Below are 24,102 nucleotides of genomic sequence, written 5' to 3' on the forward strand. Positions count from 1 at the left end.
ATTGGCTGCCAGCGGAGCGGAGCAGAGCTAGGCGAGTGCCTATTGGGCGGATCGGCTCTGGAGGCGGGACGTGGAGGGCGCGGGGTGGGGCTCCGTGTCCAGAAGGTGAGAAACGTTGACCCGGCCTGCGGACCCTACTGGAGGAGCCGAGCTGCGCGAGTCCGGCGGCAGCGGGTGAGTGACTGCAAGCCTCACCTGCGGAGGGCAGGCTCGGCTTCCTCTGGCGCCTTCCGGGTAAGGCCCCGCCGGCGCTGCGGGAGGACCGACCTCCCCGCCCGCCGCTGGGGAGACCGAGGCTCCGCGGGGCCATCCGGGGCCGAGGGGACGCGGCCGGGGCAGGACTCCTGCCCACGCCCGACACTAGTGGCTGGCCAGGGCCGATTCCACTCCCCGCGTCGAGTGCCCGCATCACCCCTGCGCGGAGGGTGTTTCCCCAAGAAGGAAACCGGCTCAGACGGAGCGTGAAACTTGAGGGTCACACAGCCAGCGAGGCTGGGTGCGGACGCACGCCGCCCGGGCCACCTGAGGGATCTCAACAGACCGATTGGCTCCGCAGGTGGCCGCCCATCGCGGGCCGCTCCTCTGCCCGACCTCGGGCTTCCTCTGCCCCGAGCTGCGTTCTGGATCCTCATCACTCCCCTAGAGCACCCCCAAACTCTGTCTCCAGCCCAGACCCCGCCCCCACGTGTTTCATCTCCTCTGCCTCAATCAGGTGGGCTCTCCAGGGAATTAGCCCACCCTCTGACGACTGGAAACCAGGCCCGCCTGCCCCCTCCTCTCCGTCCCGGCTGCCTGGACTGGATCCTGCCCTCCCGGCCTCCACCTCCAGTCCAGCCCCACAGGCTGCCAGCGAGGCCTCCCTGTTTTCTATTTTCAAAACTTTCTTGTGGAAGTTTATTACACGTGTAGGGCAAAGTACAAATCACAGATACACAGCTCACCTAACTTCACCAAGAGTATGCGAACAGCATACAAACGCAGAAACCAAACACCCCCGACGCGAAGTCCCAGCCCCTCCTTCATCACTACTGCCCAAGGACAACCATTATCATGACTTTAATGCCACCGATGGGTCTGGCTGGGTTCTTGCCTTATGTAAACGTTTTACTGTATTGTATTCAGTATATTGTATTTACCTGACTGGAGAACCTGTTTACACACTGTCAAAAATTCAAGAGCAACAGTCATACATACAGTGGTCAAACATCCTTCACACTCTGCCCCTCAGAGACCTGTCCCTGCAGAAAAAGCCTGTTCTTACTTGCTCGCCAGAGAGCAAATACGGACTGCAGCAGTATGCAGGCTTTTTTTTTTTTTCCTTCTTGCATTTTGGCACAAATGGGAGCACTGTTTACACACTATGTTTGTCCCATCTGTGCCCCGTCACCCCCCTCCTTAACATCTCTCAGACATTTCTCCACATGGTTACTTAAAGATCTTGCTTGTGATTACCAGTGCCCTAACCGTGGATGTTTAGATTTATTTCTGTTCTTTGGCTCAGGGAGGGGGTCTCATAGTGAATAACCTTGTCCCATAATGAATAACTTGTGTCATTTCACAGGCATGTCTGCAGGCATGCACTTAGGCTAAACACTTCGCATGAGTTCCCTGGGTCACAGGGTTTGTGACTCTGTAATTTTGAGAACTGTGGGCACATGGTTCTCCCTAGGGGGTGCTTGCTGCAGTTTACACTCCTACCAGCCCTGCAGGCGCACCCGTCACAGGCTTTCGGACATTCCAGCACCCCACCCGCTCCTGACCCTATCCCTCCAGTCTCTTGGAGAGTTACCAGTACCACCCAGAACCGGAGTGAGGAGAGCCCTCCAGGTGGAGGCAGCTGCCTGGGCAAAGGCCCTGAAGGGGGATGTGGCAGTCCAGCGCCTTGTGGGAGGAGGGTACCTCTTAGTCTTGAAGACAGAGAAAAGCCATGAGGCCTGGGGGAGAGCTAAGATGGGGTAACAGGGTCACCTGTGTGTTTTCAAAAAGATTGCTTTCTCTCTCTTCACTTTCTTTGGGAGAACTCTGCCAAGACAGAGTAGCTTCCCCAGAAATCCTCACCCTGGCCACAGCTGTAACTACACAATGAAGTAATGCAGTGTGGTTTCATTTTTGAGGGAGTTTCCCTTCCATTTGTATTTAGAGACAAAATTCCCATAGCATAACATTCACCATTTTAGCCATCCACTAAGTTTTAAACTTTAGATGTGCCACATGTCGGAAACATTTTCAGTGGTCGATGTGCTCAGTTTAAAGAATAACCAAAAACACCTGTGGGACTCCCGACACTGAAACTTGCCCTGAGCAAGGGTCAGCTGGCTTGCCCTCCACTGGGTGCACTGGGTCCGCAGGGCCTTTGTTTCCTAAATAAATTAACAAATAAGTAAGTGACGTGCAGAGGTGGGGGGAGCTGCAGACACAAGCCAGGACTCCTCATTTGTGCAGCAGTTCCAGGAACCAGAGACACAAGTCTCTGGGAACATGGGCTGGGACCATGAGACTCGGGGTGTCCAGGGCCCTGATGGGGAGAGGTGGCAGTCACCCCGCTAGTCCCCGCAGCACCTCCGCCTTCATGGACCCCTCCCCTGGACCTCAGGGTCCTCCCCTTTAAAAGGGCTGCTGCCCAGGTGACTCTGCCAGTGCCCCCTTAATTTTTACATTGCTTGCTTTCTTTTTAATGGTGGGAGGGGCTTCCCCTGGAAGCCCAGGGGGTTAAGACTGTGCTTCCAGTGCTGGGGACATGGGTGCCATTCTTGGTTGGGGAACACTTGCCACACAGAAATTAAACAAAATAAAAACAATTTAAAAAATAAAATTGTGGCAAAGTATACATAACCTAAAACTTACCATCCTGACCATTTTAAAGTATACAATTAAGAGGCATTTTGTATATTCCTAATATTGTGCACCCAGCACTACTATCTGATTCCAAACACTTCCATCTCCCCAGACGGAAACTCCGTGCCCCTCTTCAGTCTCTCCTCCGCCCCAGCCCACCCCACCCCGCCCCAGCCAGCTCCGTCTCTGTGGACGGTCCATGTAAAGGGACTCCTGCGCCACGCTCTGTGACTCGGCAGCATTCACGGCGAGGGGCGTCCGCGCTCCTTTCCTTTTCGTGGCCGAATACTACACGTCGTGGGTACCCCAGCCTTTCTAAGACCCCTAGGCGGCGGGGTTCAGCTAGTGAGTCTCAGGCGTGGGCAAACTGCATTCAGAGAGGCAATCAGACCTGAGGGATCGCGGGGCGGGGTGGGGTGGGGAGGGTGGGGGCGGGGGGCGGTGGGTGGGGTGGGGAGGGTGGGGGCGGGGGGCGGTGGGTGGGTGTGCAGCTTTGCCTCAGGACCCCATCCCGACCCCTCAGGGGCTGACCGTGCCCTCCGGGGGACTTCAGAGCCTCAATCTCTCTCCAGGCTGCGGGAGGGTCACAGTGGGAGTCTAGGGGGTGAGTGCGTGGACCCCGGACATGCAGAGAAGCCCCCTCCGAGCCTAACCGCACTCCCTGGGCCCTCTGTCCACTCCAGGACATGGCAGCTGCGAGGCCCGCGTTGGGCCGCGTCCTTCCCGGATCTTCCATGCTCTTCCTGTGCGACATGCAGGAGAAGTTCCGCCACGTCGTGTACTTCCGTCAGATCGTCTCTGTGGCTGCGCGCATGCTCAAGGTACAGCCCTGCTCCCTCGGACCCAGGTCCAGACCCCATGCCTCCTCCCTCAGACCAGGAGTCCAGGCCGAAGCCCCTTTTGGGCTCAGACCTGCGCTCCTCCGCCCCCATGCCAGGTGGCCCGGCTGCTGAGTGTGCCGACAGTGCTGACTGAGCAGTACCCACAGGGTCTGGGCCCCACGGTGCCCGAGCTGGGCGCCCAGGGCCTCCAGCCATACTCCAAGACCTGCTTCAGCATGGTGCCTGCGGTGCAGCAGGAGCTGGACGCACGGCCCCAGCTTCGCTCTGTGCTCCTCTGTGGCGTGGAGACACAAGCCTGCATCTTGGTGAGACCCCCACTGACCCTTGGGACCTCCTTTCCACCTGGGACCTCCCCAACCTGAAAACCCAGAACCCTGGACACTGCTTCCTGACCCGTGGCTCCCCTCCTGACCTGGGACCTTCAACTCCACTCAGGATCCCTGGGCTTTTGTCCTGCCAAGCATACCGCTATAATCCGCACCCCTCCTGCCCTGATCCGCCCTCAGCCCCACCCAGGCCCCCGTCATTCCTGGCTGGGGTGGTCCTGACCTCTCTCCGCCCCCAGCAAACGGCCCTGGACCTCCTGGATCGCGGGCTGCAGGTCCACGTGGTGGTGGACGCCTGTACCTCCCGGAGGTGAGCTCTTCTCAGGGGTGAGGTGCGTGTGGGTTGGGTTTGGGGCACCCAGGGAGAACCCGGGGGTGGATCCTTGCTGAGTTCACCGGCTGTCTGGGCATGGGGTAGGGACCGAGACACCCTCTCTCCCACCCCCTCAGCCAGGTGGACCGGCTGGTGGCGTTGTCGCGGTTGCGCCAGAGCGGTGCCTTCCTCTCCACCAGCGAGGGGCTCATTTTTCAGCTCGTGGGCGACGCCACCCACCCTCAGTTCAAGGAGGTACTGGACCCCCCCACACCCGACCTCCCCCTTCTCCCACACAAACAGCAAATGCCTTTTCAGCGCCCACGGTACAGCGGCAGAATACATCCGGGAACATAGCAGGCTGCCGCCCCCAGGGGAGACTGCGGGTCAACACCGTACATCCCGGAGGGGAGAAGCCGGCTGGCCCTGAGGGCTGTAGAGAGAGAGAGAGAGAGAAAGCAGGGGAGGGCCAGGTGTGCCAGGACGGGTTGCTGAGGGTGGTCCAGAGGCCTCCCGGAAGAAGGGGACTTTAGAGCGAGGTGGAGATGGAAGGGAGCCACGGGGACCCTGTCAACAGCTCCACCCGGCCCTTCCCCAGCACCCCTCCTCCTCCTCCAGTCTGTGATACCCAGGTCCAGCCTCCACAGCCACCACCCAAGTGGCCTTCCCAGTACCCAGGTCTGACTGGGTAGCCACGGCTTCGCACCTTGGCCCTTAGGGTAACGGAATATGCCAATGTCCCAGTCCTCTGAGATCTGCCCCTTCTCCTCCTCTTAGATCAGGTCTGTTGAGCATTTACTGAGCACCTACTGTGTGCCAGCCAGTGTGGCAGGTCCAGGAACAATCGCAGAAAAAGACAATCTGTATTCAGTTTCACATGGGGGCCAGGAGCTGGGGAGGGAATCTGTGGGGTGTGTGAGAGATGAGATGGGGGCCGGCAGCACGGAGGCCCCTCCTGGGGGTGGCCTTAAAGCGAAGACCTGAAGTGGGGGCGGTGAGCAACCGGTCATCCGAAAAGCAGTCTTGGCAGAGTGGACAGCTAGGGCAGAAGCCTGGACGTGGGACTAAGCTTGACTTATTCAAGGAACCACAGAAGGGCACGGTGAACTCAGGGTGCAGGAGGGGCAGGGGGCTGGGAGAAGCCAGAGTGGAGTCTTCCCAAAGATTCTGGTGCAGTTGCACCCGGGATCTGGACACTGTCAGATCTGTGTGTGGCGCTGGGCAGCTAATGGACATGGGGTAGGAAGGAGGGAAACGAGGGTGGAGGCAGCCGAGTTACAGGCCTGGCTCACTTTCATTTTGTAATTTCTGTAGGTTAGCATGAGAGGACTTGCTGGTGGGTGCAGTCCATGAAAAGGCAGCCCAGAGAGGTTGAGCACAGCCGCTCAGGCTGTGCACTGATGGGGGAGGGGGTGGAAGGTCAAATGACCACCAGCATCTAAGAGGCAGTTGCATAAGTGCCTCCAGAGTTGAGGCACAAGGCGTGGGCTGGACCTGAGAGTTGAGGGGAGATTACTTAAGAAGTAGGTGTACACAGGAAGCCCCAGGACAGTCAGTCACCCTCAGTGGTCGAAGCCGGTAAGGTGGGCCCAGGTGACAGATAATCAGGCATTAACCCTGGTAGCTGTGGTGAAAGGGAGACCACCAGCAAAAGTCTTGAGGGGAGGGGGCGGTTAGTTTGGCCAGTTACTGCCCGGGGGTTGGGGGAGGGGCGGGCAGTGCGGCGAGGGAGATGAAAATGATCTGTTGTGGAGACGGAAACCCCTGACTCCTGACTCCCCCTACAGATCCAGAAGCTCGTCAAGGAGCCCAGCCCCGACAGCGGGCTGCTGGGCCTTTTCCAAGACCAGAACCCCCTCTTCCGCTGACCTCGCCACCCTGCGCTGTGCGGAGACACCCTCTTCTCCTGTCCTCGGGACTCTGGCAGGCGCGCTTTCTCCCCCCGTCGCCGGGTCCCGAGAGTGGTGCAGTCCACCGGGAGAACCGCCCCCTCGGGAGGGCGGTGGGTGCCGCCTTCCCATTGGGCCGCACCTCCCGGAAATGCAAATGAAGCTCCCGGAGCTGGGCGAGGGTTGGTCGAGCCGGGCTGGAGGCGGGGCTCGGCCCCGGGCCACTCCAAGGGGCGGCGAGGGGGAGGGCGTCACAGTCTGTGTGGGACCAGCTCACGGAGAATAAACACTGATGTGACTGTGGGCCGAACCATTCTTGGGCTGGGGGGTGTCCCGGGGGCGACCAGGGCCCGCGGGCGGCAGGGGAAGAGGGGTCCCCCGCAGGTGGGGAGGGGGTGGTGCCTCCGCTCAACTCCGAGCCGGCGGCGCGAGGCAAAGGCGAGGGCGACCACTCACATCTGCACCGCAGCCGGCGCGCATCTGCCCGCAAAGGGACTGCCGGCCCGGGTCCCCGACACGCTGCCGGCCGCCCCCCAGGCAGCGCGCGCGCACACGCCCAACCGGGTTGGCTCGCAGACACGCGCTCGCTCTGCCTCCTCCGGCCGGCCCCCCACGTCGCCGCCACCCCCCCGACTCCCCCAGGGTCCCGCATCCGGAAAGTGAGGTGAGCGCGGCCGCACCCCGGTGCGGAGGGGGAAACTGAGGCAGGAGGGACTTGGGGACGCGGAGGAAGAGACAGGCATGCGGTTGAATGGATGAACGGATGGATGGGAAGGACAGATAGCTTCATCTGAGTGGTCCCTGTTCCCCTAAGACAGGAGCCCGAGGATCCGCATGGGGGCTCCCAGAATTCTACAGCCCCCTTGGAAATCTGGGAGTCGGGACTCAACGAGACCCCCAGTCAGGGCCGCTCAGCCCTTTTAGATTGTCAGGCTCCCCCACCCCCATCCCGTACCCTTTGGGGGCCCAAGAAGGCAATCCGAGTCCCCCAGGGACCCAAGCGTCAGAGCTCTCAGCCAGACCGCCCCCACTGGGGAATCAGAACACCCCCCCTCCCCGTTCCTGGATCCCAGACCTCGCTCAGAAGGCCCGGTCACCGGACCCCGCGTCAGAGCGCCCAGGGGCCTCTCTCTACAGGGACCTAGGAGTCCCTGCTTCCCCCTCCTCCAGGAACCCCTGGGACCGGGAGCCAGCACCCTCGGCCCCCGCCTTCCGGATCCAGGTGTCCCCCCTCCTCACCCCCCAGCCTGAAGCCTCGCGTCTCGGAGGCCGCGCTCGCGTCGCCATGGCAACAGGAGTCTATTTTGCGCTGGGAACACACAGCTCCCGTCGCAGCGCCCCCCCACCCCGCCCCTCTAACCTGAGCCTGAGTGAGAGTGAGGGGCCCGGGGAGGGAGATGGGTGGTCCGGCGTCGGAGGGGGCACAGAGACACTCACAGGGTCAGAGATCTGTAGACAGCAAACCTGGGAAAGACACACACAGAGATGCAGACACGCAGTCAGAGGTAGCGAGAGACGGGGATGTGCAGAGAAGAGACGGGGCAGAGGGGAGGAAGAAATGCTGGCACGCGGAGGAGACGTAGGGCAGAGACGGCAGGATGCAGAGATGCGCTGAGACACGTGGAGAGAGACGGGCTAAGAGAGCCGGTGACCCCGGGCACCTCCCTGCAGAGATGAGACTGGCCGGCGGGCCGAGGGAGGGGCAGTGGGCGCGAGATCCGGGAGGAGGTCAGGACAGGGAGACGCAGAGACTCCCACAGACAGAGAGCGGACGGGAAGGCCTAGGCACCCGGCGGGCCGCGAGGGGTGCGTGGGGACCTGCCGCGTCTCTTCCTCAAACCCCGCCCCCGGGCGGCGAGCTGGAGGCGGGGCCGGGTGCCTCCACCCCGCCGCCCCCGCCGGGAGCTGGGATCCCCGCCCACTACCCGGACCCCTGCTGCCGGGTCTGCCTCCTCTTGAACCCGGATCGCCCCTCCTACTGCCTTCTCGCCACATCCCTACCCCAAACCCACCCTCAACTCCAGACATTCCCAGGAGGCCCGCCCGCCCTTTGCCTTCGGACCCCCGCACCCTCAGCGCCCACCTGCCCACCCCTCTCCAACGCCCTGCAGCCCGAGATCAGGCTTCTGACTTTCTCTGGGTCTCCTCCCCCTGCGGGTCTCTGTCCTCCTTCTCAGTCTGTCTTTCCTTCTCTCTCGCTCTCCTTTGATTCCCAGTTATCTGGGTTTTTTTTCCCCCGTCACTGCTCGCCCTCCCAGGTCTCAGCCCTCTTCTCTTGAATATCTTCAGTTTCTTTGAAAGGAGGAGAATATCCCTTCTCTTCATCTCTGTTCTTCTCTCCCTGGGTCTCTGACCCTCTCCCTGTGTTTCTCTCTCTGGGTCTCTGTGTCTCTTTCTCGGTCTCCGTCTCTCTCTCTGGGTCTCTGTGCCTCTCCCCGAGGCTCTTCCCTGAGTTTCTATGTTTCTCTCTCTCTGGTTCTCCGTCCCTCTCTGTGGTTCTCAGTCCCTCTCTCTGGGTCTCCATCTCCCTCTCCCTGGGTGTCTGTCCCTCTCCCTGAGGCTCCGTTTCTCTCCCTGAGTCTCTATGTCTCCCTCTCCCTGGGTCATTACCTCTCCCTCTCTCTAACCCTCTGCCCTCAACCTGAGACTCTCTCCCCGGCCTCCGGCATCCTGTTCTCACTCTGCTCCCAGGCATCTCACGAGACAGTCCTTGCCCCGCCCCCCCAGCCCAGCTGACAGGGTCAGAAGAGGGGTGGGGGGTGAGGTGTGTGGCGCAGTGCTGGCAGGGCAGCAGGGGGAAGACGGGGTTCTCCAGGAGCGCAGGGACCCCATCTCACACTGGCTCCCCGAGCTCTGTGCCCACATCTGTTCTCTCTCAGGTCCTGGACTAGGATCCTGGGTTCTGGCCCTGAGCTGCTGGCTGTGCCCGGGGCGGTGAGGGAGAAGACGGCTAGGGGGAGGAGGATCGTGCCTTCCTGCGTGTGTGTGTGTCGGGGAGGGGGTGCTGTCTGGGCGTGTCTGAAGGAGGGTCATATGCCTGCTTCCAGACGCTCCGCCATGGGGTTTGCACTAGTGTGTGTACCCATGAGGCTGCCCGTCTGGCTGGGATACAAGCATCCACAGTCTACAGGCGGTGGGCAGCGTGTCCAGGTGCAGCTGGCTGGGGCGGGTCTCTGGCCGCGTTCTGGAGCTGTGTGTGGTCCCAGGGTGTCATGGTGTCTGAGATTGTGTCTGACTGTTGGGTGCTGTGGGCGGGAATGCCCAGAGACGCAGGGCTGTGTGTCCACAGGGAGCTGTACTGCACGTGTGTTGGGAGGAGGCTTGGGTGTGCTACCAGGATGATCCTGGGTGTCCCTGTGTGCTGTGTCCGGGCCACCACGTGGGTGTCCTGTGTTCCGTGTTGCCACGCACACAAGCTCTGTTGTGCATCTGTGCAGAGTTCTGTGAGGCCGAGGAAGGCTGGTCCTCTGTATCCGTGCATCTGGCCCAGTGTCGGCAGGGATAGGTGCTGCAGGGCAAGAGGTGGGACACAGGGGTGGGAGGCTCTGGCCCCCCGCTGACAGAGGGGCCGTGTGTGTGTGTGTGTGTGTGTGTGTGTGTGTGTGTGTGTGTCTGTGTGTGTGTGTGTGTTGCTGGACCTGAGCGGGTGTATGCCCCCGCTCCTCCTACCCCACTCCCTGGAGCTGTCAATGACCAGGAGTTGGAATTTCCCTGGGAATGCGCCTGTGTGTGAAGTTGGAGGGGACCACGGCACTCTGTCAGCAGAGGGAGAAATTCTGTGATGGAGCCCTGCCAGAGGCTTGGCACAGCATAGGGACCGAGCCTGCACACTACTAGCCCATGTGGGGCAGATGAGACCAAGGCCCCCCCTTGGCCCTGTGCAGCTCCCCAGCATCTGTGATTTAGCAGGCAGATGGCACCCTTGTGTGTGTTTGGAAGGAGTGCCCCTTCCCACAGATGGATGACGCCCCCCCAGTGTGCTTTGGGAAGGAGAGCCAGTCTCTCTGCCAGACCTCTTGTGCAGTGCACAACCTGCCCAACCATACGTGGCCGCCCTTGTATGAATGAAGGAGTCCACATCGCCACGTGCATGTGTCGCTCTCAGAAGGGGTATCTCTGTGAGCATGAAGGCCTGCGTTTCTCTGTGTGGGACAGAGGCATCCATGCTCTATGGGCGGTGGTGCCCTGAGTTCAAAATCTAGCTGTGACACCATTTGATGTATGTTGGTTGTTTTTCTGTTTCTTAACTGTAGTAAAATATGTGTAACACAAAATTTAACCATTTTAAGTGTACAAGTCAATAGTATTTAATGATGGTGTGTGACTACCATCACTGTCTAGTTCCAGAACATTTTCATTACCCCCAAAGAAGGCCCTGCCCCCACTGAGCAGTCAGCTCCTCTTCCCACCTGCGCTCAGCCCCAGGCAACCACTTATCAGCTTCTGTCCGCCTGGATGTGACTATTGTAGACATTTCATATCAATGTAATCATCGATATGTGACTTTTTGTGTCTGGCTTTTCTCTCTTAACATCCTCGAGGTTCCTTAGGATGTAGAATCTATCGGTGCTCTGTCCCTTTTCGTGGCTGAGTATTATTCCACTGAATGGTTAGACTGCATTTTGTTTACCCATTCATCAACTGATGGGCACTTGGGTGGTCTTCCCTCTGGGGCTGTTGTAAACATTTATGTATTCAACTCTTTGGGGCAGATACCTAGGAGTAGAACTCCTGGGTCATGTGGTAACTCTAATTTTTTTTTTTTTTTTTTTTTTTGGCCACATCCTGCTGCATGCGGGATCTTAGTTCCCAACCAGGGACAGAACCTGTGACTCCTGCATTGGGAGCACAGTCTCAACCATTGGCCCACCAGTGAAGTCCCTACATGTTTAACTCTTGAGGAACTGCCAAAGTGCTTTCCAGAGTGTGGGCCAAGGCACTTCTTAGAGGACTGTGACACACCAAGTGGGGGCGTCCAGAAGGCAGCGGGGAGTGCAGGACAGGCGCCAGAGCAGAGCTAAAAGGGAAGGTTGAGGCCCCATGGAAACGCGGGTGGCGCCTCAGCCTCCCACAGCCCTCTCCGCATCCCAGCCCCCAGCAGCCTTTGATAATGCTGTGGTCCCAAGATACACGTGCACTCAAAGGGGAGGAATAAAGGGTAAAAATAACAGCGAACAGACATCTATTAAACTAGTCCCACCCACCCACCCTCACTCCCACCTCCTCCCGCTGCTTTTATTTCTTCATGGCCTCCTTCATAATTTCTTAGTGTTTCTTCATAATAGTTTTCAGCGTGCATCCCATTGATACGTGTCTGTGTACTAGCTTTGTCTGCGTGCCAGAATGCGAGCCCCATAAAGACAGAGGCGGAACCCTGCGGTTCACCCACTGCACCCCCAGCCTCAGTAAACACTGCTGCAGGAACCCGCCTGCCGGGCTGCTGCCGCAGACACAGCAAAGCCGACCTGTCCGTCTGTCTGGCCCCTCTCACCCTGTCCCCTCCAGGGAGTACAGTGCCTGCACTAGGCCAGGTGCTGCTCGGAGCCCTCTGAGTGCGCGCTAAGTTGCGTCTGACTCTGCGACCCCATGGACTGCAGCCCACCAGGCTCCTCTATCCATGGAATTCTCCAGGCAAGAATACTGGAGTGGGTTCGTCCTTCCAACCACTCAGTGATAGCCACCCTTACCCCCAGTTTATAGATGGGGAAACAGGCACATGAGGACTTAGGTGTGTCCAATGCCAGGCACCTGGCACATGGTGGGGCTGGGAGATGAACCACTGCCACTCTGACTTGCCAGCTGTGCAAGGAGACACTTCAGAGCTGAAATTGTAAGATTGTGTGTGTGTGTGTGTGTGTGTGTGTGAGGGGTAAGGGTGGGGAGTGGGGCAGAGAGAGAAGGGAGACAGAGGCTCAAGACCCCTCGACTATCAGACCTAAATAAAGGAAAAAAAATAAGCTTTGGGGGAACTGAGGACCACAGGGGTGTAGGCCAGCAGTTCTAACTGAGGGCAAATGTGCCCCTAAGGGGACACTGGGCAATGCCTGGAGGCATCCTATGTTGTCACAATGCGGTGGGGGGTGTGAACGCTCCTGCACCCAGAAGCTGCTGCTAAACACGCCAGGGTGCAGGGACGGGCCCTCAACAAAGTGCACTCCGCCGCCTGCCAGTAGTGTAGGGCACTCCCTCCCTGCCCCGCCCCCTGGTCTACGAACTCAGATTCTCAACTCCGATCTCTCTTTCCTCCCGTCTACTCTCCTCTCTCTCCTCCCCGTCTCCCCACCCCCGTCCCCCGCGCCCCCTTATTGCCGCCCTTGGTCCCGCTGGCCCTGCCCGCCTCCGCCCTGGCTCCCTGGCTCCCCTCGGCCTCTCCCTCTGCCCTCTCCCTCACCTGCCTCCTTGGTTTCTTCTCCCTTCATCCCACCTCTCCTCTGGTTTTTATCCGTCCCTCTCATTTCTTCACACCCCTGTCCACTTTCCCTCTCTTGCCTTCCCATTCATCACTCTCTGACCCTTTCTCTGCCCGTGATCGTTGCTGTTCCCCCTCTGCGGCATCGGCACATTCTTCTGTGGCTCCCGTATCACCGACCACTGCCCCTGGCCAACCCCGGGCCCATGCATGTCCCCCGCTTTTCCGCCTCCTGGCTCCTGCCCGCCCGCTCCCCGTGCTTCTGTCTTCCCTTGGGCTGCCTTCCTCATCCTTTCCTGCCACCATCTCCACATTTCTGCACCTCTGGCGCCTTTCTTCCGTGCACCGTTCCAGCCTCGGTTCGCCCCCCAGCCTGGCTGCCCCGGCCGAGCTCCTGCGCGCCCCATGCCGGCCCTCCTGCTCCTCGGGACCCTCCTGTTCCTGGCCTCGACTACCGGCCAGGCTGAGGCGCGTCCGTCCAACGCCACGAGCGCCGAGCCCCCGGGTCCGCTGCCCGCTCTGCTGGCGCACCTGCGGCGCCTGACCGGGGCGCTGACGGGCGGCGGGGGAGCAGCGGGCCCGGGGGCCAACGGCACCAGAGCCAGCACCCAGAGCTCGGCGGGCGCGGCCGCACGTGCGCCCCCTCCGGCCGAGCTGTGCCACGGCTACTACGACGTCATGGGCCAGTACGACGCCACCTTCAACTGCAGCACCGGCTCCTACCGCTTCTGCTGCGGCACCTGCCACTATCGCTTCTGCTGCGAACACCGCCACATGCGCCTGGCGCAGGCCTCCTGCTCCAACTACGACACGCCGCGCTGGGCCACCACGCCGCCGCCGCTGGCCGGGGGCGCCGGGGGCGCCGGGGGTGCGGGCGGGGGTCCTGGGCCCGGCCAGGCCGGCTGGCTGGAAGGGGGCCGGGCGGGGGGTGCTGGGGGGCGTGGGGGCGAGGGCCCAGGGGGCAGCACGGCCTACGTGGTGTGCGGGGTCATCAGCTTCGCCCTGGCCGTGGGCGTCGGCGCTAAAGTGGCCTTCAGCAAGGCGTCCCGTGCGCCCAGGGCGCACCGGGAGATCAACGTGCCCAGGTGTGTGTACTCTGGGGCCGGGGGGCGGAGAGGGGGTGCTGGGGGCTGGACTTGGGCGACGGGGGCGGGGCCAGCATGGAGTGAGGTGGGTGGGCCCGCATGGCCAGAGGCTGAGGCAGCCTCCCGAAGCTCAGAAGCCGATGCCTTGAGATGGGCGGGGCCTGAGAATACAGGTGACTTAAGTGACAGGCTAGGGAGTGACGAGGTTGGTTCAGGCCTTCATTCAGCAAATATTTCTTGAGCGCTTTCTGTGAGCCAGGAGCTGGGGCACAGCGCTGAACAAGACAAAATCCCTGCACTGACGAGTAAACCTAGCCTCTAATCCCAGGTCAGCCGCCTGTGGGCTGTGTGACCCGGGGAGAGTTGCTTAACCTCTCTGCCTGTTTCCTGTGTCTGTACAGTGGGGCTAATCATTGTTCCCCACCCATTCGGGCAGCAACGAAGATTAACTGGGTTGATTCATGTCCAGTCCTGGCACATGGTAAGCCCTCAATAAATGATGGCTACCCTTATCATTAAGATAGTAAGCAAGCAGTGTTAGTTGCTCAGTCGTGTCCAACTCTTTGGGACCCCGTGGACCATAGCCCACCAGGCTCCTCTGTCCATGGGATTCTCCAGGCAAGAATACTGGAGTGGGTTGCCATTTCCTTCTCCAGGGGATCTTCCCAACCCAGGGATCAAGCCTGGTCTCCTGCATTGCAGGCAGATTCTTTACCATCCGAGCCACCAGGGAAGCCATGCACATGGGCAGTATACTTTCAGATACTAATAACTGCTGTGAAGTAAAGCAGTATGACGAGCTGTGAGTGGGAGGGGAGGTGCTGTTTTACACGAAGGGGTCAGGAAAGACCTCTCTGAGCAGAGACCTGGAGGATAAGAGAGAACCAAACAGGTATCTATGGAAAGGGCACTCCAGGCAGAGGAAGCCGTAAGCGCAAAGGCCCTGGGGTGGCGTGTTGGAAGGACTGTGAAGAGACCCACGACACTGGAGCGCAGTGGGTGAGGAGGAGGTGGACAGAAGCAGGCAGAGGTGGGTTCATCCTAAGTGTGGCAGGGGGGCCCCTGGAGTGTCCTGAGCTCCGTGTGCAGCCACCTGAGCCCTGGGCTGTGCATGTGAACTTAGCCTGCAAGGGACAAGGGCAGAAACGGGCAGACCAGGTGGATCTATGGCTCTGAGAGGCAGGCTGCTGGCCGCAGAGGTGGCGACAAATGGTTGGGATATATTTTGGAGAGCGAATCCAGGGGATTACTAAGGGCCATGGAGGAAAGACAAAGAAGAGTCAAGGGTGAATCTAAGGTTTTATCGCCATGGGGACGGCAGCAAAAGAAACAGGAGTAAGGTCCCAGGTTCGGGGTGGCGCGGGGCCACAGAGAGGACGCTGTGGAAGGGACCACACAAGGGGTAGGGTCCAGATGAATTGGGGAAGTGAGTCGAAGGGACCTTGAGGCAGGCGGAGCTCAGACTGACGCTAACAAGGGGCGTGGCCAAAGGCGAGAAGCCGAACTGAACTAAGACACCCGCAAAGGTGAGAAGGGGAGGGGAAAGAGGCCTGCGCCCTCCCTCTCTCCATCCCTACCCGCAGCCCCCAGGCCACTGACCATCCGTCTGCCCCTTCCAGGGCTCTGGTGGACATTCTGAGACATCAGGCGGGGCCCGGGGCCCGCCCGGACCGGGCACGAAGCAGCTCCCTAACCACAGGGGTCGGAGGCCCGGACAGCATGCCGCCGAGGACGCCCAAGAACCTCTACAACCCCGTGAAGCCGTCCAATCTCGGTGAGCAGAGGCGGGGCTGCGGCTGCCCTCGGCCCCGCCCCATCATGTGGCCCCGCCTCCCACCGCCCTGGACTCTGCCTTCCCCGCACAGTCCGGGCTGAGCCCTGTTTCGGACACTGCTCCGGACGGTGCAGTGAGCCCGCCCCACTCCCTGCCCTTCCGTGGGCACCCTAGGTGGGCACCGCGGGCGCGTCGACGGTTTCTCAAGCCACTGCGCTTGAGAAACTCATGTCAGATCACCCAGCAGCCGGTGACACACAAGGACGCAGGTAGCCACTGAGTTGGAATGTCTGGAGCTAGACGCCTGGTTAGACTCCTAGTTCTACCACTGTGACCTGGGGCGACCGGCTTCAGTTCTCTGGGCCTCAGTTTCCTCATCCATAAAATGAGCATCAGAGGAGGGCTCGCCTCACATCACCACTCTTCTTACGGGGCGTGGCCAGACCGTCGGCGGAGAGGTCCAGGCGGCTGGGAGAGAGTCAGAGGGCCTGGTTTGGGGAGGCAGAGGAGGCGCCCTCAGAAAGAGATCTTGGGGCAGTGGCCAGGGGACGGAGGAGAGTTTCTTGGGCAGCTCAGCTTGTGAGGCCCCCAGAGCTGAGTCTGGGGAGAGGGTGGGCAGGCACCTCAGGAAGGGCCTCGAGTGCCGGGCCAAGCTGAGTAGCTCTGTGTCCTGAGGGCAATGGGGAGCCAGGGAGGAGTTTAGAGCGGGAGAGGGGCAGAGTCCCGAGTGGGCAGGTCTATGTCTCTGGGACCCGCGTGCAGGGAAAGAAATGAGAGGAGGAAGGCTCCAGAGGAGGCTGGGAGGCGGGTCCAGGCAGTAAAGTACGCGGATTGATCTGAGGTCAGGAACGCAGGAGAGAAGAGGGCTTTGAGTACTAGTGATGAAGAAGAGACATTTGACCTGGATCTGGAGGGATGAGCAGGAAGGAGGTCTTCAGGCAAAGAAGGGGAGGAAGGGGTTCAACGCGCAGGAAACAGCGGAACAGAACGTGCAAAGGCCCTGTGGCAGAACTGAGCTGGGCCACTGGGCATCAGAGGGAAGCAGGGCTTGAGGGGAGGGGTGAGAGATGAGACTGAGGGCAGGTCGGAAGGCCTCAGAGGCCGCCCCCAGCTTAGACTGTGTCCCATCGGTGATGGTGAGATAGGTGGAGGGTTTCGCGCAGCAGAGGGGTGTGTGTGTGTGTGTGTGTGTGTGTGTGTGTGAGGAGCACCGTGGCTGGGCTGGTCTTGGAGCTGGGCGGAAGGCTGGTTTGACGATCCAGAAGGGAGAAGGAAGTCAGGGCAAAGATTGCAGAGCTGGGGACCAGGAAGACGCGAGCAGGGAGCCTTCCACACGGACCAGGACGGGGTGCCAGCTGGGCGCCGGCAACGGCAGTGACGCCCTGCCCTCTTGGTCCCCACAGATAACCTGCACAACCACCTGCACCTCAGCGGCAACAGCCCCAAACACCGCGCTGCCACCCTGGGTACGCAGCCGGGCGGGCAGGCTCCCTCCCTCCCCACCTGGCGCTAGTCGGAGCCAGGTACCCTGACAGGGCAGGGCTGAGGCCGTGGGAGCCTGTCCTCACGGACCAGCCCGGTAGCCCTGGAGCGGTCCGCGGGAAGCGGCCTGGAGCGCGCCCCTCCTGCCTGGGGTGGGGCACACAGGACGTGCCGGCTGCGCCTCCTGCTCCTTCCCCAGCAAGGAGCCCCCGAGGGGACGTGGGGGGAGTGAGCAGAGGGAGCTTGGACTGCTGCAGCTTTGAGGGGCTGGAACCCCAGGCTGCTAAAGCTCTAAGGGGGCGGGGGCGGAACCGCGGGGTTCGAGGGAGCAGGGCCTGACTGACCCGGGCCGTGCCCTCTGCCCCAGACTGGCCTGGACTGACCCCGGCCGTGCCCTCTGCCCCAGACTGGAGGGCCATCCCGCCGCCCAGCCCCTCCTTGCGCTACTCCACGCTGTCCTGCTCGCGGTCCTTCCACAACCTCTCGCATCTGCCCCCGTCCTACGAGGCCGCCGTGAAATCGGAGCTCAACCGCTACTCCTCTCTCAAGAGGCTTGGTGAGTCCCGGGAAGGGGGCTGCCTGGGCGGCGGGGCGGGGGCAGGGCCTGGGTTCAGGACCCTGGACAGTGGCCCGAGCGCCTGCTCAAGCCCTCGATTTCCCTTCCCTTTCCGCCCCCCCCGCCCCGCCGCCCCCACCGCTTAGGGTTCTTTTTTTTTTCTCCAAGGGCTTCCAGAAAGACTCAAGGTCATTCTGCATCGCAGTTAACTAGTTAGGGTGCTTTTCATAAATGCAAATCCACGGTCCTCTCCACAAGATCTATTGCATTCGTCAGGACTTGTGTTTGCGATTAATAGAAGCATAATTTAAAGGGGAAAAAAGGTAACTATGCTGAAACACAACTTAGAAAAAAAGGTAACTACGCTGGCTTGATAAGGCAAATTCTGTGTGCCGAAAGCTTCAGGTGTGGCTGAACCCAGGTGCTCAAGAGCTGGCGCCAAGATTCTACATCTCTCAGCTCTGCTGAACAGTGGGCTAGCTTCGTTTTCAGACAGAATCTCCCTCTGTGATGGCAAAGACTGCCCTGACAATCTTCAGGGCAGTTCTTACCAGAAGAGTCTCTCCCAGTGATTGCAGCAAAAATCCCAAGCCCAAACTCCACTGGCCAAGAAACGGTCATGAGCTTGTCCCAGAACCAGTCACCATGACTCTTGATTGGACATTCCTGGTCGTGGAGGAGGCGTCACACATTTTAAACTGAGATTCACAGTCAGAAAGGGTTTTTATATTGTGTCTCATGAAACCCACATACACCGGCAATTTTTTAATTACAGCGAAGTTTTGAAACTTGCTCTTGTGGACATTTTCAAACAGGTTCAAGAGCAGAGAAATGATAAAATGAACCCCTAGGGTCCTATCATCCAGCTTTAACATTTTCTTACTCCCTCCTTCCCCCACCCCATCTTTTGGTGGATTATTTCAAAACAAATCCCAGATATTATGTCACTTCAACCATTGATATTTCAATAACACACACAGCTGAAACAAAAATTGTATGAATGGTACTCACCCTTATCCTCTTGATGGGCTTCCCTGGTGGCTCAGACGGTAAAGCATCTGCCTGCAGTGCGGGAGACCTGGGTTCAATCCCTGGGTTGGGAAGATCCCCTGGAGAAGGAAATGGCAACCCACTCCAGTACTCTTGCCTGGAAAATTCCATGGACTGAGGAGCCTGGTGGGCTACAGTCCATGAGGACACGACTGAGCGACTTCACTTTCTTTCACTTTTTTCTTATTGTGGGAAACTTTCTAATAATTTTCTATCCTATTTCATTTTGCAAAATACTGTCTCTACCCCACAACCTTGACTTTACAATCCACAAATGGGTCAAATCGAAAAATACTTTCTACAGGATGAAAGAGAAGGAAGTTTCCTCAAAAAGCAAGAGCTCGGTTCTACGCCCAAAAGAAAGGATATTCCCAAGCGATTTAAAAAACAGTCCCCCTCCTCATCTACGGCCCCAGCACCGCAAGCTGGGCCTGGGAACATGCATTCTTCTAGCTTGACTGTTCCCACTGGTTAAAACCGCGCCCCTGCCCAGGCTAATGCCCAGGAAGTTCCGGTGATGTCTGGAGCTCCCTGGGGGCGGGAGCCCAGTGCGAGGAGAGGCAGAGGGATGGCCCAGGGAGGCGGGCAGCTTCTGGGCCGGCAGGGGGCCCAGCTCTATGGTTTCCCCGCTTCTCCCGCAGCCGAGAAGGACCTGGACGAGGCCTACCTGAAGCGCCGGCACCTGGCGGAGGTGCCCCGTGGGACGCTGCCCCTGCACGCGCTGCGGCGACCCGGCACGGGGGGCGGCTACCGCATGGATGGCTGGGGCGGCCCCGAGGAGCTGGGCCTGGCTCCCGCGCCCCACCCTCGGCGCGTCATGTCCCAGGAGCACCTGCTGGGCGACGGGGGCCGGTCGCGCTACGAATTCACGCTGCCGCGCGCGCGCCTCGTGTCCCAGGAGCATCTCCTCCTGTCGTCGCCCGAGGCCCTGCGCCAGAGCCGCGAGCACCTCCTGTCGCCGCCGCGCAGCCCCGCGCTGCCCCCCGAGCCCTCCGCGCGAGCCAGCCTGGCCGCCTCCCACTCCAACCTGCTGCTGGGGCCCGGGGGACCCCCCACGCCGCTGCACGGCCTGCCGCCGCCACCCGGCCTGCACGCGCACCACCACCACGCCCTGCACGGCTCGCCGCAGCCCGCCTGGATGTCAGACGCCGGCGGGGGTGGGGGCACGCTGGCCCGCAGGCCGCCCTTCCAGCGCCAGGGCACGCTGGAGCAGCTGCAGTTCATCCCCGGCCATCACCTGCCCCAACACCTCCGCACGGCCAGCAAGAACGAGGTGACTGTCTGAGCGTCCAAGGCTGGGCCGGGGGCTGGGGCGCTGCGGCCTGGGGCCCCCATCCCAGCCTGCACCCCCTGCCACACCCGGCTGGGGGGCCTGTAATCCAGACCTGCGGGGGCCAGGAGGGCTACCTCCAAGGACACGGTTTTGGACGAAATCCTCACGAGAGAAAAAGTTTCCTTCTGCAATGTCATGGCAGATAAGATCCTCCTGTCACAGTCTGAGGCAGGGCCTCCTTCCCATGACGTCATCACAGAGGAAGAGGCCTGTATGTGAGGTCATCAGTAGTAAAAAACGTCTGTGTTCATCACAGGGACAAACCCTGCTTCCCATGAGGTCATCGCAGAGGAACAGGCCCACTACAGACATCGCTGGAGGCCGTGTCTGTGCTCCACGGTGTCATCTCAAAGACCTCCCTCCAGTGACGTCATAAGAGGACCAATGCCTTGTCCCATGACATCGTCCCGAGAGACAAGGAGCCCTCCTGTGACGTCACTGCACAGATAAGTCTCACCCTCTGATGTCTCTGGCACCAAAAGGCCTCTGTGGACCTCATCGTCACCAGGAAAATATTTTCTTCTAAAGAAGATGCCTCTGTCTATGAAGCCGTGCCTGCAGACAAAGCCATCTTCCCAGGACGCGCCACAGGGAAAAGCACCTCACGTCCTTACCAGACACAGGCCTCCTTTCTAGGACATCGCCACGGGGGTTCTGCTTCCTTCCTGTGACGCCATCACCAGAGGAGCTGGCTTGCCCTGTGATGTCATCCCCGCAGACGGGCAGCCCATTAGGGGCCTCTCCAGGGTGAGGCCCCTCTGCACCGCAGCACCAGACTCTGCCTGCACGGAGATTACGTCCCCGTGAGACACATCCACTGCGATTGCCCAGCATCCACAAGGCGGGCTGCCCAGAGCCCACGACTAAGCTGGGGGCCACCAAGGAAGGGACCGGTCCTGAGATGGCATCTCAGGTGTCATTGCTGGGGCGGCTGCCCTGTGGGGAAGCTTTGGCCAGAGGTGACAGCCTGCCCCTGGGGCCCTGGAGCTGTGACGACACCACTGGAGACACCGCCTGCTCTGGAAGGCCATTCCTTGTGATGGTGTCACCAGAGTTTCTGCCTTGTCCCACCATGACTTAGCTTGGATGCTCTCTCCCCTGACCCTAGGGACAAGCCCTATGTGATTTCCACCAGACCCTCCCCTCAAGTGAGGCTGGGCCATGGGTCTTCCCCCCATGCAGGGATGTCACCTCCTGGTGACTCCTGGAGGACAGCACACATTCCCAGACTGGCTTCTGCTCCCAAGGAGGCCGCTCCACTGCTCCTAGAGTCCTGGGGACTCTTAGGCGGCCCCACATCTCTCTGCCACAACTACAGACATCATCAACTCTGCAGAGTCCTGGCCTCCTGTTGGGGTGGGGGGTGGGGTGTGCCTGCTACTGACATCATCGGCACCACAAGACTTCCACCACTCATGGCCGCATTGCAGCTGGGGTCCCGTGGTAACCATGGCTGGTGATGACATCATTTCCCAGGGTTCCCTATGATCTACGGCGTGTTCATCTCCCAGGATCCACCACAGCTAGGGTCTCGTTCTCATCCAAGATTCATCATAACTATAGTGTCACCTTCTAAGGTAGCCTAGAGCCAATGGTGTCACCATCATCCATGATTCTCCCCCAACATGGTGTCATCATCTCCCAGGATTCACCACAGCTGATGATGTCATCATCCCCCAGAACGCACCATGACCAGTGATGTCATCACCTTCCAGAATCCAGTATGGCCGATGGTGACATCTTCTACCAGGATCCACTAGGACTGATGATGCCCCAGTTTCCCACAGACCCCCACAATTGTGCTGTCATCGTCTCCCAGGATCCACTCCAACCGCAATGTCTTCATGCCCCAGGATCCACCTTAACCATGCTGTCATCACCTCCCAGGAGCCAATTCAGCCATGATGCCACCAGGCCCCAGCATCCCTGAGAGTTGAGGGTGTCCCGGGACCCATGACATCCAACATCATCATCTTCCGGAATCCACTTCAACCTTGGTACCATCATCAACTGGGATACACCAAAACTGTGACATCATCATCTCCCAGGATCCCAGACACCCAATTATGTCATTCATCAGGATCCATGTCAACCATGTATCATCACCTTGAAGATCCATCCCCTTGGGAGCCAAGTACTATATAGCCAAGTACAGCTATATTTCAATTCTCTTGTGGGGTCACCTACAGTCGTTCCCTTTAGAGGAACCAGCACAATATGTATTCTTTCCCCCCTCCCTCAAAAAGAGCGTGGGGTGGGGCTCCCTCTGATGACATCATCCTACTCCAGCCCTTCTTGGTGATGTCACTGCCTTGCTCCTGACTCAGGCTGATGCCTGCCTCAACCCGATCCCAGACTTGGCCTTGGCCAGTCCCCCTCACCCCTGGGTGAGGGCACCAGTCCCTCCGGATAACTGCCCTTCACCCAACCATCTGATCGGTGACAGGGTCAACACAGAGACCTCTTAACATCCCCAGAGGGGGGCCTTCCAGTCCTTGGGTGATGTCACTGCCCCAGTCCCATCCCTGGCACCGGAGCCGCACCCAGTGCCGCACGCCATTGGCTTGGGCCAAACTCTCCCTGGAGATGCCCACGGCGGGGCCAATAGCTGCCGACCTCCCCGGGGCCTTCAGTGGTGTCTGCCGCTGCCTCATCCCGGGAGGGCACATCTGGAGCGCGGCAGCCACCGCCCCTACCACCCGCAGGGCAGGGTGTGCTCTGCATCTCCCCGGGATGGCAGAGGAGCACCACTATCTCCCCTTGCCCCTTCACCCTCTGGGGAGTCCCCAACACCCAACGCACAATTTGCCCCAAATTCTCTTTGTACATAGCCATGTTGGGGGGCGGCCATTCCCCCACTCTTAAAGGGCTACACGCCCCCTCTCCCAGCCCCGAGGGCCAGGTCGGGGGGCCTCTTCTCCCTCTTCTGAGCCGCCCCCCTTCCTCTCCTCTCTCCCCACAAATAACGGCACCTCAGCTCATCCCTTCTCATCGGGAGCCTGGGGCAGAAACTTGGCCCTCAACTCCCACCATGGTCCCCTGGAGGAGGAAACGGCAACCCCCTCCAGTGCTCTTGCCTGGGAAACCCCATGGACAGAGGAGCCTGGAGGGCGATACTCCATGGGGTCTCAAAGAGTCGGACACCCCTGAGCAACTGAGCACACAGCATGGCTCCCACCACACTGAGGACACTGAGGGGCTAGCCCCAGTCTACCAGGGCCCCAGGGCCAGTGTTTCAGCCCCTGCTTGCAGCTGCTCCGCTGGGCTCCCCCAATCCCTCCAAGGGCCTCGACACGCCCAGGGTCCCTAGGGCAGACTGTGACTTCCCCCAAAAGGAGCCGGCTTGAGCACCTGCCCCCCCAGAGCCCCTCCCCTCCACTCACTACCCTCAAGGAGCACTCAGCCTTCTCCAGCCCCCACATCTGCAGGGTTTGGGGCCTCTCATTTTTTATATGCCCCCTCCCCTTCCACTCGCTCTTTCCTGGCCTGGATTCCAGGCATCTCGCCCCCTGCCACCCACCACACATCACTCACTCTACACAGGCTGCCCGACCCTGGGGCCTTGACCTCTTATCTCAAATAAGCCATAGTGGGGAGAGGTCTTGAGGTGGATGAGGAAGTGGGCACGTCCTGCCAGACCCCCCTGATGCTTCCAGAGCTGAGACCTCGCCATCTGAGTCTCCCCCCTGCCCTGCTGCCTTGTACATCATACAGGCTTGTGTGCGTACGTGCACGCACACACATACACCCATTCCAGTGAGGGGGCAGTGGAGGACAGTATGGAGAGAAGATGATCCATTCTGGACCAGAAGACCTTCTGCAGCTCTGCCTGCTTCCTTACCCCTCCCCACCCTGCTCCGCCACCCAACACTGGACTCGTCCCAGCTCCTTAGTGAGGACAGCCAGCCAAGCTGCACATGGTATTTTTTTTTTTTAAATAAACAGATGTTTTCCTGATCCCCGGCCTCAGGTTTACTGTGGGGAAAGGATGGGCTTCCACCTCCACATTTGCAGGTCACTGGGGAGTCTTCTTTGTGGCCAAGGCAGGGTGAGCATCTAAGTGTCTTTGCAGATGGGTGGTCAGGAGTCTGGCAAGGGGCTGCACTGCTAGGTGCTTTTAAATCCTTGATTTCTTCCTATGTGTCCTGACTCAGCATTTAAGCATTTGTTTGCAGATTCTATTTGTTTGCACCTCCTTACATCAAATT

At 59.9% G+C, this 24,102-nt stretch overlaps 2 protein-coding genes across 10 annotated transcripts; both read left to right on the forward strand.

Moving 5' to 3' along the window:
* Nucleotides 1-107: 107 nt before the first annotated feature.
* ISOC2 (isochorismatase domain containing 2) lies at nt 108-6,508 on the forward strand. 4 transcript variants are annotated; one of them, NM_001038123.2, is given in 6 exon segments: nt 108-174; nt 3,519-3,656; nt 3,773-3,982; nt 4,243-4,313; nt 4,454-4,571; nt 6,104-6,508. In NM_001038123.2, coding segments are annotated over 5 exon segments (615 nt in total). In that variant the 5' UTR covers nt 108-174; nt 3,519-3,521; the 3' UTR covers nt 6,185-6,508.
* Nucleotides 6,509-6,522: 14 nt separating this feature from the next.
* On the forward strand, nt 6,523-23,851 carry SHISA7 (shisa family member 7). 6 transcript variants are annotated; one of them, XM_059877620.1, is made up of 7 exons: nt 6,523-6,869; nt 11,711-11,836; nt 12,969-13,699; nt 15,319-15,473; nt 16,877-16,939; nt 17,323-17,511; nt 19,203-23,851. In XM_059877620.1, exons 2-7 carry the CDS (start codon nt 11,792-11,794, stop codon nt 19,844-19,846), a joined length of 1,827 nt encoding a protein of 608 aa, XP_059733603.1. In that variant the 5' UTR covers nt 6,523-6,869; nt 11,711-11,791; the 3' UTR covers nt 19,847-23,851. The 6 variants fall into 6 exon arrangements, with proteins under 6 accessions (XP_059733603.1, XP_059733604.1, XP_015313878.1 ...); XM_059877621.1 differs by lacking the exon at nt 11,711-11,836; XM_015458391.3 differs by lacking the exons at nt 6,523-6,869; nt 11,711-11,836 and having other exon boundaries at nt 12,315-13,699; nt 17,362-17,511.
* Nucleotides 23,852-24,102: the final 251 nt, after the last annotated feature.

Source organism: Bos taurus, chromosome 18 (genome assembly GCF_002263795.3).
Source record: "Bos taurus isolate L1 Dominette 01449 registration number 42190680 breed Hereford chromosome 18, ARS-UCD2.0, whole genome shotgun sequence".
NCBI lineage: Eukaryota > Metazoa > Chordata > Mammalia > Artiodactyla > Bovidae > Bos > Bos taurus.

Excerpts from the sequence above, each read along its gene's own strand:
- ISOC2 (XM_005219694.5), top strand. The coding sequence starts at position 3,522 with ATGGCAGCTGCGAGGCCCGCGTTGGGCCGCGTCCTTCCCGGATCTTCC. Across the intron at positions 3,657-3,772 it reads TGGCTGCGCGCATGCTCAAG|GTGGCCCGGCTGCTGAGTGT; the intron begins GTACAGCCCTGC and ends CCCCCATGCCAG. Across the intron at positions 4,314-6,103 it reads GACGCCTGTACCTCCCGGAG|ATCCAGAAGCTCGTCAAGGA; the intron begins GTGAGCTCTTCT and ends CTCCCCCTACAG.
- SHISA7 (XM_059877618.1), top strand. The coding sequence starts at position 12,825 with ATGTCCCCCGCTTTTCCGCCTCCTGGCTCCTGCCCGCCCGCTCCCCGT. Across the intron at positions 16,940-17,322 it reads ACACCGCGCTGCCACCCTGG|ACTGGCCTGGACTGACCCCG; the intron begins GTACGCAGCCGG and ends CCTCTGCCCCAG. Across the intron at positions 17,512-19,202 it reads CTCCTCTCTCAAGAGGCTTG|CCGAGAAGGACCTGGACGAG; the intron begins GTGAGTCCCGGG and ends CTTCTCCCGCAG.